Source organism: Scyliorhinus torazame, chromosome 3 (genome assembly GCF_047496885.1).
Source record: "Scyliorhinus torazame isolate Kashiwa2021f chromosome 3, sScyTor2.1, whole genome shotgun sequence".
Lineage (NCBI taxonomy): Eukaryota > Metazoa > Chordata > Chondrichthyes > Carcharhiniformes > Scyliorhinidae > Scyliorhinus > Scyliorhinus torazame.
In genome coordinates this window covers 164,243,594-164,263,475 of record NC_092709.1, presented here as the reverse complement: position 1 = coordinate 164,263,475, position 19,882 = coordinate 164,243,594, and the positions used below count along the sequence as shown (strand labels likewise).

Genomic DNA, 19,882 nt, shown 5'->3' with positions numbered 1-19,882 from the left:
GAGGGGTTGCCCTCTTTGCCAACAGCGCCAGGTTGAAGTCCGAGGCTGAGTCTGCAGCCTTGCACAGCAACCGCTTGACAATATAGACCCCTTTTTCGGCCTTCCCGTTTGATTGCGGGTAATGGGGACTGGATGTGATGTGACTGAAGTGGTAGGATCGTGCAAAGTCGGACCACTCTTGGCTGTAGAAACATGGGCCGTTGTCACTCATTACTGTGAGTGGTATGCCGTGCCTGGCAAACGTCTCTTTGCAGGCTTTAATCACTGACTTGGACGTGAGGTCCGACAGATCCACCACTTCCGGGTAGCTGGAGAAGTAGTCGACCAAGAGCACGTAATCACGCCCATTTGCATGAAAGAAGTCTATCCCAACCTTGGACCACGGAGAAGTCACAATCTTGTGCTGTTGCAGTGTTTCCTTGGGCTGAGCTGGTTGAAACTTCTGGCATGTTGTGCAGTTGAGGACCGTGTTGGCAATGTCCTGGCTGATGCCAGGCCAGTAGACTGCCTGCCGAGCTCTGCATCGACATTTTCCGACCCCAAGGTGACCCTCATGGATCTGTCTGAGCACCATGGCTTGCATGCTTAAGGGAATGATGATTTTATCTAGTTTAAGAAAAATCTTCTCGACAACCGTTAACTCGTCCTTAACGTTGACGAACTGGGGGCACTGCCCCTTTTGCCAGCCATGGGCAAGGTGTTGCATCATGCACTGCAGTAGAGGATCTTTGGCAGTTTCTTCATGTATCTGGACAACACGTTCATCAGTGGCTGGGAGGTTGCTGGCACACAACTGCACCTGTGCCTCGATGTGGCGAATGAAGTCGCCCGGTTCACACGGCATGCTGATGGATCGGGATAGGGCGTCCGCGACGATCAGCTCCTTGCCCGGTGTGTAGACGAGTTTGAAGTCATATCGGCGGAGACGAAGAAGAATTCACTGCAGCCGAGGTGTCACGTCATTTAAATCCTTTTGGAGTATGTGGACTAAAGGCCTGTGGTCTGTTTCCACCGTGAACTTCGGTAGACCGTATACATAGTCATGAAACTTGACTATTCCTGTCAGGGGACCCAGACACTCTTTTTCAATCTGGGCATACCGTTGTTCGGTCGGTGTCACGGCCCCGGAGGCATATGCCACTGGAGCCCAGGACGAGGAATCGTCTCGCTGGAGGAGCACCTCCCCAATGCCGGCCTGGCTTGCGTCTGTGGATATCTTGGTATCCTTGGTTGGGTCAAAGAACGCCAGTACTGGGGCTGTGGTGAGCTTCGCCTTCAGCTCAAGCTACTCCGCTTGATGTGCGGGAAGCCACTGGAACACTGTCGACTTTTTAACGAGATGCCGGAGGGCCGTGGTGTGGGATGCCATGTTGGGAATGAATTTTCCGAGAAAACTTACCATCCCGAGGAAGCGGAGGACCGCCTTTTTGTCCTCTGGTGTCTTCATGGCATTGATTGCCAGCACCTTGTCGGCGTCAGGTTGCACACCTTGCTGTGAAATGTGGTCACCTAAAAACTTGATAGCGGACCGCCCAAATGAGCATTTGGCCCTGTTGAGCTGGAGGCCATTTTCATGAATCCTCTGGCAAACCTGTTTGAGGCGAGCAATGTGATCCTCGGGGGTCATGGACCAGATGATCACGTCGTCCACATAGACTCGCACCCCCTCGATGCCCTCCATCATTTGCTCCATTATGTGATTAAATACTTTGGAAGCTGATATGATACCAAAAGGCATGCGGTTGTAGCAATACCTGCCGAATGGAGTGTTAAAAGTGCACAGCTTCCTACTGGATTCGTCCAGCTGAATTTGCTAGAAGCCACGGGAGGCGTCCAGCTTGGTAAAGAATTTGGCGTGAGCCATCTCACAGGTCAATTCTTCGCGGCTTTGGGATCGGGTAATGCTCTCGCATGATGTTGCGATTCAGGTCTTTAGGATCAATGCAAATGCGGAGTTCGCCAGAGGGTTTTGTTGCTAACTTTTGGTTGGTTCAATTGGCTCTGTTTTATAACCTTTGCTCTCGAGTCGCCAGGTATCTTTATGATACCGCCACGAGGTTCAAGTTCAAGTAATGATCAATAACTCAATACACCGATTAGTAAGATTCAAATCAAAGCACATTTATTATACACAGTAATCGCTACTCATGCACAAATTCTACTTCTAAGCTACTTCTACAACTAACAGGCCTATACTTAGCTTCGGACTGGCCCACCAGGTCAGGGGAACAAATGGCCTTTCGTTCGGGTTCTGAGTCTGCGGGATTCGAAGTTGGTACGGATTGGTAGCTAGGAGCGCCTATCTCGTAGCGAGTGTTGACTTAAGACTTACTGTATATCGGCGGCAGTTGAACCGGTCACAGTCAAGGGTTGGTTCGCGTTGCTGAGTGACCCGGTCAAGAAGAACGATTTGAACTTGGGGGCTTAACTTTATAGTCCCCAAGGGCTTCCCGCCTTTCGGGGTGGACCCTGTACCTGGTTCCAAGTGATTGGACTTTGTTCCAATCGCTTGATTCGATTTCTCCAATACTGGAGCGGTTCCCTGATCGGTCTTGAGGTGTCCGTTAACCTCTTTTGTGTTGGCTCCTGCTGGCGCCGGGGAGTCTGGCTTAGCTTTGTTTGTCCCAAATGTTGCGATTGTTCCCGGGGATCGCTCATCAGTATGTAGATGGCTGCTACATTATTATGCAGATGGCTGCTTGTATCGATGCTGTCTGGGCTTTTGCAGAGTTTAATACACAGTAACTTGCACCTGCTGGTTTCTGCCTGTGTTGGCTGAATTTCCCTGCAGCCTTTGCTGTTCTCCATTTTACATCAGGAGTTGGCCAACCCAGGTGGCTACACACCCTCCTTGTGATCCTAACGCGAAGCGTGAAGGATCACATAACTGCGTTGTTTTTCATTCCCTGACCCGGCGAGCACTCTTCTATGGCCTCTACACTGACCATAACTATGCCAAAAAATTTTAACTGACAATTCTGAGGGACGCTATGTCAAACAGGGACATGCATTGCAAAACAAGAAAATCGGAACCTCTAACTATCCTTCATAAACTACACTCACTCAAACATTTCATCACACTAACTTCCTAAACCATACAAACAAAATCATAGCAGTATTATACACATTTTCTGGCTTGGCAGTCAAGCTCAGGATTGTACAATTGCTCATGAACATTTCTTTATTTACAACAAATCGCAAACGAATGCTCTTTATTATGGACAGTAAGAAGTCTTACAACCCCAGATTAAAGTCCAACAGGTTTGTTTCGATGTCACTAGCTTTCGGAGTCCTGCTCCTTCCTCTGAAAGCTAGTGACATTGAAACAAACCTGTTGGACTTTAACTTGGTGTTGTGAGCCTTCTTACTGTGCTCACCCCAGTCCAACGCCGGCATCTCCACATCTTTATTATGGAAATCATTAACTGCTGGGGGAGTTGAAGTCAGGGGGTTCGCGTTCGCGCGCAACAAAATGTCCATTAGGGTGATGAGCCATGCGGAGGATGTCCTCATGGTTCTTCTTCTTTCACTCTTTTCTTCTCTTCTCTTCTCTAGTCCTGGAGCTTCTGGAGTTCTGTGTGATCAAGCATAGTGTCTGTTATTATCTTGGTTTAATATCTCGTATGATAGCCTGTCTGTCCTTTAGTGCCAATTACTCCCTTTATAGTTGGTCACTATGTGTGACTCCCTCATTTTTTTTTCTCCAAAAAACGAATTTCAGGACAAGACACACTTACAAATAATGAACCAGTGCGAGCCGTCTCGCAGACTGTGCGAGTTACCATCCAAATGTTTGAGGATATAAATAGCATAAGGTTGGCAACCTAAGGGTCACCTGAAAACAAAAGAAAACTTTTTGAACAAAACTTTGCCGAAATGAGGTGCGTATGGGCCGCGACGGGTACGATTTGGATGGAGTCCCCGGGTAGGACGGCGACCAATGCCGTGAGTGCCCTACCCGAGCGTAGCTGACCAGAGGGGGGTTCCCAGGCAGGGCGGGTCCCAATGCCGTTTCTCCACTGCCTGAGCAACCAACAAGAACGGGCAAGAAATGTAGTCATCGTGGGGGGTTGCCGTATTGGTTCTACCTTCGAACCAGAAGGGCAGTTATGAAGGGGTGTCTGTGTATCTGTCGACAGACGAGTTCCGCTGAACTGGCGTCTGGGACAGTAACAAGTCTCTGCGGACAAACTAGTTCCGCTGAACTAGCGTCTGGCCAAACTAGTTTCTCTGACTGCCAGTGGGCGTCAGAAGGGTGGTGTCGTGGGGCTGTGGAAAAAAATGTTTCCAGTCTGACATACAACATTTAACAGTACAAGTACAAACAACATCAAACATGCAGCAGGTTCCATCAGAAAGGACACCGTTTTCTCCCAAGCGGTTCCTTTTAAAACATCATCTGGACACATCAGTTATCGGTTGCGAACAGGGTCGCAAAGGGGTTCTCGTTTTGGGAATCAGACTCAAAGTCGTCATCTTCTCCCGGAGTCCATACTCTCGAGTGAATCAGGGCTGATAGGGCTGCATGGTGTGATTTTGGATTGCTCTCGTCGTTCCGGACGAGTCTGTACGAATTATCTCGGTGCCAAAAGGTGGTGTCTAGTTCTGTGGGGACGGAATCGGGGTCGTCATTGTATTGTCGGTGGTCGGTGGTGGGGTCTGTTTGGGAAAGTGATCATGAAGGGATCACTCGAATCGTGGTCAGATTCGCTGGGTGTCAGTCCTGTTGCATGGGGATAGTAGGGAGGTGTTCTGTGGCTATTGTCTGAGTCACAGTCGCTGTCGCTGCTGCTGCTGTCTGTGGGCGTTCCGGGGCGGAGTGTATATTTCGGGGGTGGAGTCGAGGTTGAGTCCGTGGCTCGGCTGGACGTGTTGGGGAGGGTAGGGTTACGTTGGCTGTGGGCGGGGCGTGGTCCGCTGCGTCGAGCACGACGTGATGTGCGTGGGTAGACTGTGTTCTATATGCCTTCATCTGGTTGATATGGAACCACGCAGTCTTTCCATTGGGGTACTTTAGTTTGTAGACGGAAGAGCTCACTTTGTCCGCAATGGAGTACGGACCCGAGTACTTTGGTGACAGGAATGTGCTGGGGTTGTATACGGAGAGCATGACTTGCTGTCCTACACTGAACTCAGTCGCATGCACTTTCTTATCGAAACAGGCCTTGCTCTGTTTCTTTCTTGTGCCCAATTTCACTGCGGCTGCTAGCTGAGCCGTTTTAATATTCTCCACTAATTGTTTGACTGCGTCCTCATGTGTGAGGGCCGTCACTTTGGGGTTGGTCAAATCTAATCCTAATAAAAATTCTGTGCCTTTCATGGGGCGTCCGGTCATGAGGGTGTGTGGGGTGTAACCTGTGGATGTGGAAACCATATTTCGCAAAAACATCAGCGCAAAAGGGAGGACCGAATCCCAAGTGGTGTTGTTTTGCTGGACCATTTTTCTGAGGGTTGATTTTAGGGTCCGATTCATGCGCTCCACGATACCACTCGACTGGGGGTGGTATGCAATGTGGAATTTTTGGGTAATGCCAAATATCGTGAGGACGTTCTTCATGACACATCCCGTAAAATGGGAACCTTGGTCGGATTCAATGCTGCGGGGGTGTCCCCATCTCGTAAAGATGTGGTGGGTGAGGATCTTGGTGGGAATGCTTCCACCCATTTTGTAAACGTGTCTATCACCACGAGTACATATTTATAACCATTCCTGCAAGGGGGCAATGGTCCTATAAAATCAATCTGGAGGTTAGTCCAGGGGCCATTAACGGGTCGGGTGTGACTGAGCTGAGCCTTTTCTGCGTACCTGCCGGGTTGTTCTGGGCACAGATAAGGCAATTCTCAATGTAGTGATTTACATCATCCTTTAAACTCGGCCACCAGCAGAGCTGCCTGAGGTGGGCTGTAGTGGGATCGATTCCCTGATGTCCGTGACTGTCATGGAATAAACAAATCAGTTGATTCCTGTCCTGTTCAGGAACCACATAAAGGGTGTCTTTTAACACCACACCGTCATGTGTGGTCAGAGCATTTTTAAACCTCTCATAGGGGGCTGGATAGTTTCCTTTCAAAATCTCCCTGAGATTGCTGTCCTGCTTCTGGGCCTGCACTAAATCCTCGGTCTTTGTCTGCGAGACCTGAACTGCATTCACTGGTGCGCTTTCGGGGGGTGTCCAAATATATCCATGCCTGGAACCTGCTTTAGCCAGTGCGTTTTACATTTCCAGGGGGGGAGGAACGATGGTGACTTCAAACTTTGACTATCCCAAAAGTCCTGTTCTATGCTCTCTCTAAGATGTGACGGAGTAATGGGGCTGAGGGGAGGGGTTTTCCGTCTGCGGAAACAAATCCTCTTGCTTTCCACAGGGGTAGGAATTCCGTAAGGCTGTTGCAGACATAGAGGCTGTCCGAATATATGTCTGCGGGGCTGGGGAAGGAATCTGGGTGTTCCACTATGTATGCGATGGCCGCAAGTTCTGCCGCCTGCGCGCCTAAGTGTCCTGGAAGTTTTATTGCTATTCCTTCGACATAAATACCGCATCCTGTTATGCGCTTCCCTTCTAATATTGTGGAAGATCCATCCACATATATCTTTGTGGGTTCGCACGTGTCCGTATGCTTGGGGCTCTGGGGTGAACTACCTATCTTTCTGGGGGGTGTTTTAGCAATAAAAGGGCCTGTGTTGTGGTGTGGAGATATAATTTCACATTCATGGGGGGTTCCGGGGTACTGTAGGTTGTCGGCTAAAAAAGTGTGAGTCTTTGTCCTTTTAACAGTGATGTCCCATCCCTGCAAAAGAAGGGTCCATCTAGCTGCTCTAATCTGACTAACTGTACCGTTCTTGAGTCGTCCGTCCAGTAAAAGTTGGGTCGGGGTGTGTTCTGTGAGGATTGTGATGAGGTTCAGTCCGGTTATGTACGAAAAATATTGTACTGCCCAAAAAACTGCGAGCAGGTGCCTTTCACAGGCTGAAAATCCCTGCTCCACAGCATCTAAAACCCTGGAGGCGTAAGCCACGGGCCTTAACTGTTCGTGCCGTTCCTGAAGGAGCACGGCCGAAAGGGTGCAGTCCGTGCTTGCTACCTCTATCGCATAGGGGGAAAGGGGGTCTGGAACTTGTAGTGCGGGGGCTGCTATGAGGGCTCTTTTCAACGCATCCACAGCATCCGTATGCTGCGGAAGCCATTCTCAGGGGGCTCCTTTCTTTAGGAGGTCTGAGAGGGGTGCTGCCTTGCTGGCGAAACCGTCAATGTGGTTTCGGCAGTAGCCAACCAGTCCTAAAAATGACCGGAGGGCTGAAACGTTCTGGGGAAGGGGCAATTTAGCAATCGAGTCAATCCTTTTGTGCTCGATCTCGCGTTGACCATGTATGATAATTGTACCCAAATATATCACCTTATTTTCCAGAATCTGGGCCTTCTTGGGGTTAACTTTACATCCAATTGCTTGTAGGAGTTCCAGGAGTTCAGACAGAAGATCGATGTGCTCTTCCTTGGTGTCTGTCTGCAGTAGTAGGTCGTCTACGTACTGGACCAGACATTCGGGGCGAGAAAATGTTGCTAAACCATTTGCCAGCTGTCGGTGGAAAATGGAGGGGGAGTTGTGGAATCCTTGTGGCAGGCATGTCCACGTGTACTGCTGTGCTTTAAAGGTGAAGGCAAATTTGTACTGGCACGCCTTTGCCAATGGAATGGACCAGAATCCATTACTGATATCCCAAACCGTAAAGTATCGGGAATTGAGTCCCTGCTTGAGCATGGTCTCGGAACTTGTGGCTACTGTGGGGGCTGCTGCGGGGTGATTTTGTTGAGTTCCCGGTAATCGTGGTCAGCCGCCATGATCCATCGGGCTTTCTCACTGGCCAAATCGGGGCATTATTAGTGGAGGCTACTGATCTACGTACGCCCTGCTCTAATAAGCTGCCTATTACCTTTGAGATTTCTCCCTCTGCCTCTTGGGGAAATCCATACTGTTTTCGGGGTCTAGGGTCAGGTCCTGTGATTTGTACTGAACCAGTCATTCGGCCACAGTCGTGCTTGTGGGTCGCGAATGCTGTCCTGTTCTTTTGTAACACTGCCCTAACCTGCTTGTCCGTGCTAAGTGTAGTCGGGTTAAACCAAAATTTGCCTACTGCGCTAATTTTGTTGGCGTATTCACCTATTGTGAGCGTTGCGGGGGCTCTTGCGGATTTTGCCATTCTCGAGACACACTGGTTGACTGGATCGAATGATAGGTTGTGGGAATTCATAAAATCGATTCCCAGAATGTGTTCTGATGTGTGGGGCAGGTCAACTGAAACTACGGCGTGCTTGGTGGGAATGTTGCCGATTTGAATGGGTACAGGGGCTGTGATGTGTCCCTGCTGTGAGTGGCCTGTAAAGCCGCTGAGGGTGATAGTGGCTGTTGTGGGCCACGTGTCCTTTTGGAACATGGTGGAGGAATTTATTGTGGTGCGGGACCCTTCTGTGTCCCAGAGAAACTCGATGGGCTGTTCCCATCGATATGTAGCGATATGGGAACATGCCCATCCCATCAAACACACTGTGGTATTGTGTGAGAATGTCGTCTATCTCAGCCTGGAGATTCGCATTGGGCGAGGCCATCGCCGGTGTCGAGGACATGGCATGAACTCGCTATACCAGATTTAGGAGTTTGCATGCGCGAGCACCGAGCAGGGATGCCTTGTCAGGCCGGACGTTCTTGAATCTCAACGTCGCCTTGATTTCCTTGTGAGAGACACCTAGCTGACACGACACACTGGCAGCTAGGGCAGCACGGTAGCATTGTGGATAGCACAATTGCTTCACAGCTCCAGGGTCCCAGGTTCAATTCCGGCTTGGGTTACTGTCTGTGCAGAGTCAGCACATCCTCTCCGTGTGTGCGTGGGTTTCCTCCGGGTGCTCCGGTTTCCTCCCACAGTCCAAAGATGTGCAGGTTAGGTGGATTGGCCATGATAAATTGCCCTTAGTGTCCAAAATTGCCCTTAGTGTTGGGTGGGGTTACAGGGATAGGGTGGAGGTGTTGACCTTGGGTAGGGTGCTCTTTCCAAGAGCCGGTGCAGACTCGATGGGCCGAATGGCCTCCTTCTGCACTGTAAATTCTATGATAATCTATGATACCATTGTAGTCAAGGAGCTGACAGGCAGGTGGAAGAATGCTAGGTTGGTGTCGGATGCTGTCGAGGTCCGACTGTAATATGAGGTTCGCAGACGCGCCAGTGTCCAATTTAAATCGGATGCGAGACTTGTTGACCATGATGACGGCACACCACTTGTCGCCAGGATCCATACTGAGGATCGAAAGGCGGTTGGCAGGCACTGTAGAGACCAACTCGAGTGTGGTGATGAGACCAACTCGAGTGTGGTGATGATGCCCACCTGATATGGAGCCTCGAGGCAGTCAGCATCGGGGTCCATTGGGCTGTCTGGATCAGAATCCTGCATGCCTTGCTGTATGCAGCGGACACGTCTGTGCTGCAGCTGGGATCGCTGGCTGTTGTTCGGTGGAGCAGACCTGCAGGAGGCCACGTAGTGGCCAGGCTTTCCACACTGTAGACATCGCCTGCCTTTGGTTGGACATTGCCACTTTAAATGTGCGGAGCCACAATCCGGACATGTCATGACGCTGACGTCAGCACGTTCTGTGCGCCATCGCACATGCGTAATGCGGTCGGCCGACGTTCGCGCATGCGCCTCAGGGTCTTCGGCCTCATCGTCCACCCGGTCGTGGCGTGCATGCGTGGGGAACCGAGAAAAGCGCGTGAAGCGGCCACTCTCCTCGATGCTCAGGCCTTGCATTTTCGTTATGGCCTGCACCCTTTCTGCCTCGTGGGAGGCCAGTTTTGCAGTTTCTGCTGCCCTGATGCGGTAGTAGGGATTTCTGGCATGCTCATGGACAACGCACGTTTTGATGGTGACGGAGAGGGTCAACTGTTTGATTTTGAGGAGCTGCTCCCGCAGGGAGTCGGACTGGACCCCAAAAACGATCTGATCCCGGATCATGGAATCAGTCGTCGAGTCATAATTACATGACTGCGCTAGGATGCGGCGATGGGTCAAGAAGGACTGAAAAGGTTCATCCTTACCCTGAAACCTCTGTTGGAAGATGTACCGTTCAAAGCTCTCATTCACCTTAATGTCGCAGTGGCTATCGAATTTCAGCAGAACTGTCTTGAACTTTGTCTTGTCTTCGCCATCGGCAAACGTAAGCGAGTTTTAGATGTGGATGGCGTGATTCCCCGCAGTCGACAGGAACAGCGCGATCTTTCTGGCATCCGATGCTGCCTCGAGGTCGGAGGAACTTTTGTTTGAAGACTTTCCAGTTGGCGCTGAGTTTGCTGGAGATCCGGAGTTGCGAAGGCGGCTGAAGCCTTTCCATGCCGCTGGATGGCTGCTTGCTGGTCGTTGCAGAGGCACTCGAGGTAGGTTCGTTAGGATTAATAGCACTCTGGTACCATGATATGTAAAGTAAGTTGGTTCAACATTGACTGCAACTGGATGCAGTGAAACTAGAAACAGGTTTCTGACACAGGAGATGGTCCAACACTGTTTTATTGAACTTCCTGATTGCTGTACATAGTCTGCTGTGAGTTGACACTCTATCAATCTAACTGATAACCTCCTATTGGCTTGACCAGACTAACTCTCTACCTCATGGTGATAGTGCTCACTGGCTTGTGCACTCTTACTATCTCAGTAGCTGTGTCCTGTAGAGAGAGGGAGAGTCTTAATGCCTTGTGTGCTTTATAGTGGTGGTGTCCTGTCTGGTGATTGGTTGTTATGTGTCATGTGTGTTCATTGGTTATCCTGTGTGTCAATCACTGCCTTTCTGCATCTCATTATATACATGAGTGGATATTATGACAAGTCTCATGTCTAAAATGGTAACATTTTTTTGAGTTCTTTTACACCTTTCATCACCTATTATTATTAAAGCAATCCCAAAAAAGAAAAAATGATAAAGCTTTATGAAAAACAGTATTCACAAAACATTCCTCCTTTATTGTAGATCACAATCCAGACGATTTTGACCCTGCTTCAACTAAAAGCAAGTACGACTCGATGGATTTTGACACCTTGCTGAAAGAGGCGCAGCGAAGCTTGCGTAGGTAACAGAAACCAAATGTGCTACTAGTGAGGGAAGCCACAGTATTTTGTAGGCATCCTTTCATTTACCATCCAAGAACTTGCATTAGTCATCCTGGGATCGTATCCCTCTTTACACTCTGTACAAATGAAGTTTACATGAATACAGCTGCTGAAATGTGTGAGGAAAGTTGACGGATATTCAATTAAAAGAAAATGGAATGGGAAAGAAAAAGTACAGCTGATAAATTAATACTGTTTTACACATGGTATATAAACAATAATCTAATTGGTGGAATATGCAGCTTGTTCAGCATTTTTTCCTGACATTTGGATGTGGTGTTACATTACAAACAAGAGTTGGGATTAAATACCTGGGGTGTTTCAAATATTTTATTTACTAAATGCTGAAATGTAGTTACAGATTTACTAATGTTAAACTGAGTTATTTTTATTTTATGTAAATATAACAATGTTGTTTTGTTTGTTACAGCTATGCACTGTAAATGCAGCCTTCTTTTGAAGAATTAAATTAAGAATGTAACCACAAGTTAGACGCTAGTGTACACTATTATATTTAAAATGTTGGAGTGGTGTAAAACTGAGATGGCTAAAGCTGTCTGTGTGTCTGCTGGACACATGGACCAATGCACATTTCCCATAATGTAGCTTTACAATGAACTTGCAACTGAGCAACTTAGAAAATGAATCATGTCACCACTCCCATGGATATGTTTAATCATGAAAGGTGCTTTCATTTCTGTCCTTCACCTTAAATTAGAAATGAATTAATATTTCAGGAGAAAAATATGAAGAGTTTATTCAAGATTTACTTGTGATTTCAAATAGAATTGTCAGGTGTGCTCTGAAATTACAGCCCGATATTTGTTAAGCCATCGTAGCATTATCTCACAAATTCCATATATTTTGAAGGAAACGTAAAGCCAACTAAAGCATGGATAAGTAAATTTTAGATCAGTTTAACTTCATGACATGTTGAGAAAAGAAAATACAAGATTCCTGTGAATCGTGCTGATGCCATCCTACTCCCTACACTGACATAGCCCAGTTACACTATTCACCTAAACTCATTTAGCCTCGGGCAAAAGCAGGCGACATTTTGTTTATTTGACCATTGCTCATTTGTATTGAGAGATTCTAATGTCTGTCATTGGAAAATTGTCTTCATATGTTTGCTAAACTGAGTTCTAAACTTTGTAAGTATATACTAATAGCAATATAAAAGTTTTTGACTTAGTCATTCATTACCTGTAGTACCTCTAGTGTTTTATCTGTGTTCAGACTATTATTAGATAAAGTTTTCAGGTCTTTTAGCTCATTGTATCACATGATGCCAAACTGAGGTTTACATTTTCTTCCTTGGATTTTGAATATTCTCCTCTTTATTGTGATAGCAAGATTGTAAAAATAAATACAAAAAAAGCAATAAATGTTTATTTTTAAAAATCTAATTTTAGCATATCATGTTGTGAGGTGAAGGACCAGGCACATTACCCAGCTTCTTTAGGTGCTTATTGTGTGTTAAATTCTGACCTATTGCTACTACAGTATTTCATAGTTTTGTCTGTAGCAATGGCTAACCTGAACAAATTAAGTGAAACTGTGTGTTCGTAACTAATGTTAGTTCTTGGCTATCCTTTATAACTTGGGTAATGATGTTTTGTCCTGTCTGGCAAACGTGATGAGGATTTTAATGATTGTAATATAAAATTTGCTCTGTACAATAACTGGAATAGCAATGTAATATATCAGTTAATTATTCTTAATTTTAATTAAAGTAACTTCTGAGGACACTGTGCTTTTAGGTTTGTGGGTGATGATATATTAGTTGATGGGACTGTACTGACCAGGAAATGTGAGGAGGAACATCCAAGTGAGCTTCCTTTGTCTGACATTTTTACCTGTAATGTGTGGTTGAACCATTGTATAGAATTACTGTGATTTTTTTTAAAATGTGCAGTTCTCATCAACCTCACTGGACTAATAAAGGGAAACCATGTTTCAAACTCTGCCCCATGTGTGGAATCTTCGTACATATCAAAACAAGCTCAGCTTGCTTGTCAACTTTGGCTTAGTTGCGAACACTCTTACCTCTGAATCAGAAGAAGTGGGTTCAAGTCCTACTCGAGGTACTTGAGGATAAATAACTGGCTCCATACTGTCCTGACCAATAGTTATCCCTCAATGAACTTCAATAAAACAGATTGACTAGTCATTATTACATTGATGTTCATGAGAGCTTCAGTGTGCAAATTAGCTGCAGCATTTCCTACATTACAACAGTAACTACACTTCAAAAGTATTTAATTGGGTTGAAAGTTTTTGAACATCCTGAGGTCATGAAAGGTGCTTTATAAATGCAAGTCTATTTGTTTTTCTGCTTTATGAACTTAAACATTATAAAATTAAATCTAAATGAATAAGAATTGTTTTCTTGGTTTAATCTCAACACCTAAGATCATGTTTTAAACTTTTGTTTGAAGAGGTATAGAAAATGGTATGCCTTCCAATTTTGATTATCTGGTGTAACTCATATGTGAATGCTCTCAGGTTAGATAAAGCACAGTTAGGTTCTCCCTCTCCTCTGCCCCAAATTCAGAACAGAAGCCCTAGCATGGCAGTATTTCTGTTTCCCATACTAGTCTTTCTGAGCATAGTTGCCAATTTTGTGCCAGATCAAACTCATTTCATGGACAAGGTTTCCCCGGAAATCGCCAAAGGCTGCGTCCGATAGTAAAAGCAATGATGAAGCCGCTGATGTCAGTGGCGCTTTCTCAGAAATATACTGTGGGATTTAGACCAAAAAAAAGTCAAAGTTTGGGTCCCATGATGTATCCCTGGCGGGGCCAATGATTTGCCTGCCCTGGCAGCAGCTTAAAATTGTGAGGATCGGGTGCCATTTTATCGACCATCTCAGCAGCCGGTGACCAAACCTGGAACCCACCCTGGCATCCCCTGGGAGATACCAGGATGTGCCTGGGCAGGACCCGAGCATGACCCTCTCCATAGGTTTAGTGAAGGTCATGTTAGATTGGAAGATAGCAAATGTAACTCCATTATTCAAAAAGGAGGGGTACAGAAAGTAGGAGACCGCAGGCCAGTAACATTAATTTCTGTTGTTGGGAAAATGTTAGAAGCTATTGTTAAAAACGTTATTGCAGGGCACTTGGACAAGTTCACGGTAATCAGGCAATACTGACTTGGTTTTGTGAAAGGGAAATCGTGTTTAACCAACTTATTGGAATTCAAGCATAGGGTGGTGGCATGTGAGGGAAGGTCACTCACTAGGTAGCTCCGACCAGGATCCGGTTTTTTAGGGGAGATTTCCCTATTTTGGGGGAGATTTTTTGAGGAAAACTTTCTGCATCGGTAATAGAGGGTTCCTGCACCGAGCACATGCTAAAAAGAAAAGGAAACAAAAAACCCACTGAAGGTAATTTTTTGCTGGACTCGGAGATTTTGTGCAGTTTGTCAGCAGAGAAAATGGCGATTGCAGCTTTGTCGATGATGGCCGCCAGGATAACAGCAGACATGCTCTCGCGTGTGCTCGCAAAAGAGTTTGACAAAGATTTTGACAAGCAATGGAAGTTAGTGTCGGAGAGTCTACGAAAATCGATTGAGGAAGTGCTGTGCCCCATCCGGGTGAAACTTGATAAGACCACCGAGGCAGGAAGGAAGCATGGCGAGGTACTAGAGAGTGTGGAGAAGGCGTTGACAAAACAAGGGTAGCAGCTTGCATCGTTGGAAGCCGCGATGGCAGTGGTGGCCGATGGTTGATGATCACAAAAATCGGTCAAGGAGGCAAACCCCTGAGTCATGTGGTTGCCAGAGGGGGTGGAAGGCCCGAATCCATGGAATATCTATCGCAAATGTTTGGGAAGATGATGGCCGACGGTGTCTTGCGCCCTCTCCGGAACAGGACAGGGCGCATCCGACTCTGGCAGAAGCCTCAAACAATTCTTATTCGATTTTACAGCTTTAGGGAGAAGGAAAGGGTCCTGAAATAGGCCTAAGAACACCGTGACTCAAAGTGGGAAGGAAACCCCTTGAGGATTTATCAGGATATGGGGGCTGAGCTGGCCCGGAAGCAGGCAGCCTTTGATAAGGTTAAAGTCATTCTGTATTAGAAAGGTGTTTGGTTTGGGATGCTGTACCCAGCAATGTTGCGGGTCACATATGAGTCAAAGGACTACTATTTTGAGACATCAGAGGAAGCGGACACCTTCATTAAAAAACATGGACTTGGGTCTAGTTGATTGGATGAGGTCTTTAATGTGTATGGGCTTGAAAGGGTGTTGGGATATCTTGTATATAGTTGTGGATATTTGTTGATAAAATGTGTTTTTCTGTTTGTGGGGTTGATGGGGGATTTTTATGATGGGGGCAGTAACAATGAATGTATTATCCCTGAGGTGGGCAAGGTTGTTGTCTTTTTCTTTGTCCTGGGGGGGACGGGGGGGGGGAACGGGACTGCCCCGCTAGCAATAAACAAGGCTAGCGAACGAGGGTAAGATGGGGGGAGGAGCTGCAGTCGTTAAACTGGTTTGGTCAGGTTTGGCAGGCTTGGCCCTGGGTGGGACTTGGGGGAAGGGTGTTTTGATCTTGGGTTTGGTTTCACTTTGTGTATATGGGTTGGGTGGGAATGGGAGGAGGGGGGAGGTGTTAGTTTGCTGATGGTGACAGTTGGATTTTCTTTGTTTTACTCTGGGGGTGGGTTTGGTGGCCATCTTGGGAAGGCACATGGCCTGTACTTTTCGAGATTTTACTTAGTAGTTCCAGACGGTGGAATGGCTGATTCTGGGATGAAAGTGGGTGGGAAACCACCAAATCAGTTGGTCACCTGAAATATAAGGGGATAGGGTGGCCCAGTGAAGAGGTTGAGAGTTCTTGGTCACCTCAGGAGTCTAAATAATATTAATAATCATTATTAGTGTCACAAGTAGGCTTACATTAACACTGCATTGAAGTTACAGTGGAAATCCCAGGTATTTTTGCAGGAGGCTCACATGCGGTTAAGAGATCAGATCAGACTGCGGAGGGGTCATCGAGACACATGTTTCACTTGAGTTTTGATGAAAGAGCCCGAGGTGCGCCAATAATAAGTGGGTCCCCTTGTCGGTCACCAGGAGCACAGTAGATCCTAATGCTAGATATGTGGTGGTCAGTGGATTCCTGGTGAATGTCTATGCCTCCAACTAGGATGATTTGACATTTATTAAGAATCTGTTGGCTTCCAGTCCCAATTTAAATATGCACCAGCGGGTTCTGGGAGGGGATTTTAATTGTGTACTGGATCCTAAAGTGGACTAGTCCAGACCTAAATTGTTGGCTCTACTAGGAGTGGTGAAGCCGCTTCTGGCCTTTATAGAGCAGGTGGGAGGCAGGCAGGCCAGTGGAGATTTCTGACCCAAGTGATAAGGAGTTTTCGTTCTTTTCCCATGGGCAGAATGTCTATTCCAGGATTGACTCCTTTCTCCTGGCCAGGACCCTGCTCCCATGGCTTAAAAGGGAGGAATATTTGGATTTGGTGATCTTTGATCATGCTCCACATTTTGTGGACTTGGTGCTAGAGATAAGACCCTAAGACATAGGAGCTGAATTAGGCCATTCAGTCCATCTCGTCTGCTCCGCCATTCACTCATGTTTCTCATCCCCATTCTCCTGCCTTCTCCCCATAAACACTGGTGCCTCCCATTCAGCTCTCGCCGTGGACATTAGATGTGGCGTTACTAGCGGAGAAGGGGTTTTGTGAGTACGTGCCTGCAACCATCAAGGAATATATTAAGTTTAACAGGAATGACTCGGTCTCTCCCTCCACATTGTGGAAGGCCCTTAAACCATATGCGGGGAGGTAATCTCCTATAAGGCACATTTAGATAGGAGTGTGAGGGCGGAATGGCAGAGTGCGATTTTGGAGATGGACCACCGCTATTTGAAAGGTGATGGGCCTGTGTTGCCACTGTCAGCGGATGTAAGATGTTTTAATAGTGAACAATGGACATTTTCATTCTCTTGAGCTACAGATTGTGACTCCTCCCCTCTCCCCCACCCAGTGCCCACTCAGTGATCCTCAAACCTCTTGATCTTATATGGTCTGCCGCTACGTCAAAGTGTGTCCCCAGGATGCACATCAGAGGTGGAGGCAGCCTGCTGCTTTCTGTGCCCTGTGGTCTTTGATGCCCGTGGCACACGTCCTCTGGAGGGCCTGGAGAGGAAGGACCCTGGCCAACTTTCCGGTGTCACTGGCATCATCATGCCACCCTATTCTGCCCGCTGCCCTTGAGATGCGCAGGTGTTAGGAGGGGGGATTCGGAAGAACTGAAGACCGCCACCGTCTCATTGGTGGAAGGCCCCGGGTTGGCCTCCAGCACTTTCTCCTCCCTGACGGTGCCTGTAAGGCTCTGGGGGTCTCCATGTAATAGGGAGACAGCTGGAGTAAGATCTAGAGACCTCTGCATCGTCTGGTTCTGCCAGTCCTGGCATTTTCTCATTGTTTGCACCATGTTATCGACGCCCTCAGCGATGCTCTTCAGTGACTGGACCACAATGACTGGGCCTCGCTCTGCAGTGCCACAGCAATGTTGACCTGCACCTGAGACACATTCCTCAGCGACTGAGACACGCATTGGATTACCTTGACAATGTCCTCTTGCGTATGGGACTCGTCCTTCAGTGACTCAGGATGTCGAGACCCTCAGCCATGATCGTCACAGACTGAGCCATGCCTTGGATACCACTGGTCAAGGCGCTGATGTTATGCTCCAGACTTTCTACTGCTGTCACCACCATAGCAGTGTTGGCCTCGGTGCCATGCATTGTCGAGATCATCTCCTGCGCCCGTAGACTCCTCTAACTGGCTATGCACTCTGGAACGTCGCTGACGCACTCCCCCACTGAATCTTACAGCCATGTCATAGAATCTGCATCAGCTCTGGGATAACCCTGTCCAGAGGCTCGGCATCCAACTGGGACTCAGCAGCGTCCTGGGATCCAGCAGATCTCTGACTGCTGACTCCCTTGGATGTTCCTGCCTCCACCTGATGTTCATAAGCAACTGTGGGGTGCTCACCAGACTGTGCCCCAAAAGCCTGCTCACTAATGTCGCCCACTAAGGTGTGTGTCTCTGCACTGGTGGAAGGTGGTGGTGAGCTCGATGATGCTCTCCTCAGAGCTCTCCTCGGGTGTTTTCTTGGGTGGCTGGGGTGGGGGACAACTCCGGATGGCCCTGCCCAACCAGATGGAGAACCTGCGAGAGAATGGACATGTGGTCACTCAGAGGGAAGGATCATTTTGTCTGACATGAATAATTCACTTGAGCCAGGTCATCTGGTTGAAGGGGCAGTGGATCGTCACCTCTGCAGCACAGGCCGACCTCACTGTCAGTGACTGCTCTCTTCTCGGTCAACCCCGCAATCTCCAGACCCGTTCTTCATAGGAGGTGAGGACTCGAATCTCTGGCACTCTGCCCCCCCATCATGGCCCTGAGCCGCTTATTATGGGCTATCTTCTCCTGCGGGCACAAACAGAGAGCTTTGTAGACCGTGCGCTTGATGGATTGGGGAGCAATGGCAGGTGGCATGTGTAGGCATCGCAACTGGACATGAAGGTTGTCATAATATGCACCCATGCACATCATGAGATAAAAGCAGGCAGTGACAGACACCCAAGTGAGCCAATCAACATGCAGAACAGAACACGGCCAATCATCAGACAACACCAGAGGGGGGGCTTCCAACTATAAAACACACGAGGCATCAGCACTCTGCCTCTTTCCACTGGTGACAACTGTAGTGACAGTCAGGGTGTACAAATCATTCAACACCTTTTACACGTGGATCAGAGCTAGCCTGGTCTAGATAGTTAATGTTAGTTTACTTTGAGTAGTAGAAAGTCAACCCACAGGCAGCTGTGTGCTTCATTACTGAAGTTCAATAAATCTTATTGAACCAACGCCTACGTTTCCGTGTTACCCCAGGGTGAATAACACAACAAAGGTGTTGTGCTGGTGGGTGCCAAGTGGTGCTGAGGAACAGGCACAAAGACGGATGTGTGAAGGACATGAAATATCAGCCAGTGATTTGTGAGGGTGGGAGTGTTGGGAATTTTAGGGGTGGCAGGAGGAACTGATGTCAGGAGAGAGGTGGTAACTTACCCTTGCAGCTTGGTGGAGGGCGTGGGTCTTCTTCCTACATTGGAAGCTGGTCCTCCTGATCATGCTGCCCACACGGACAGCCACTGCCAGTGCCTCCCAGGCAGTATTGGTGACTCTGCTGCTGGTCCTTGACCCCCTCGGAGGAACTACATGTCCCATCTCGCATCCACAGCATCGAGAAGCCTGATCAGGTCGGCATCGCCAAAGCAAGGAGCAGGTCTGCACGCTGCCATGTTTGTGTGTTGACTGGAGTGAGTGGTGAGGGAGCGTTTAAAAGCAACTCCCATATGTTAGCGGCAAGATGCTGAGGCATGAGTCAGGTAAATCAGACAATGCAAAAGCCAGTAATGGCGAGAACCTCATGGGGGCTCATTTCTGACACTAAGTGCCATTAAATACAGGCTGCATTCTCACCAACACACCGTCAAGAAACACCCGCCAATCACACCTAAAATGACACTTTGAAATCTTTCCGATTAATCACGTCCCATGTGTTCAATAGTTTAATTGGTCTGTGTTTGATTATGTTAATCTGTTGACTGTTGTTAGTCTGTTGACTCATGTATTTCACTGTGCTTGACTGATTAAGCATGGGTATAGCCTCTGAGAGGAAAGTAAAGAAAAG

At 47.7% G+C, this 19,882-nt stretch overlaps 1 protein-coding gene across 5 annotated transcripts in view; it reads left to right on the top strand.

Moving 5' to 3' along the window:
- Window positions 1–13,116, top strand: part of ppargc1a (peroxisome proliferator-activated receptor gamma, coactivator 1 alpha) — a 1,145,293-nt gene extending 1,132,177 nt beyond the window's left edge. For all 5 annotated transcript variants that reach the window (XM_072496491.1, XM_072496492.1, XM_072496496.1 and 2 more), the window contains one exon: window positions 11,008–13,116. In XM_072496491.1, coding sequence (XP_072352592.1) covers window positions 11,008–11,111 — 104 coding nt within the window. In that variant the 3' untranslated portion in view covers window positions 11,112–13,116. The remainder of the gene's footprint in view (window positions 1–11,007) is intronic.
- The last annotated feature ends 6,766 nt before the right edge of the window (window positions 13,117–19,882 follow it).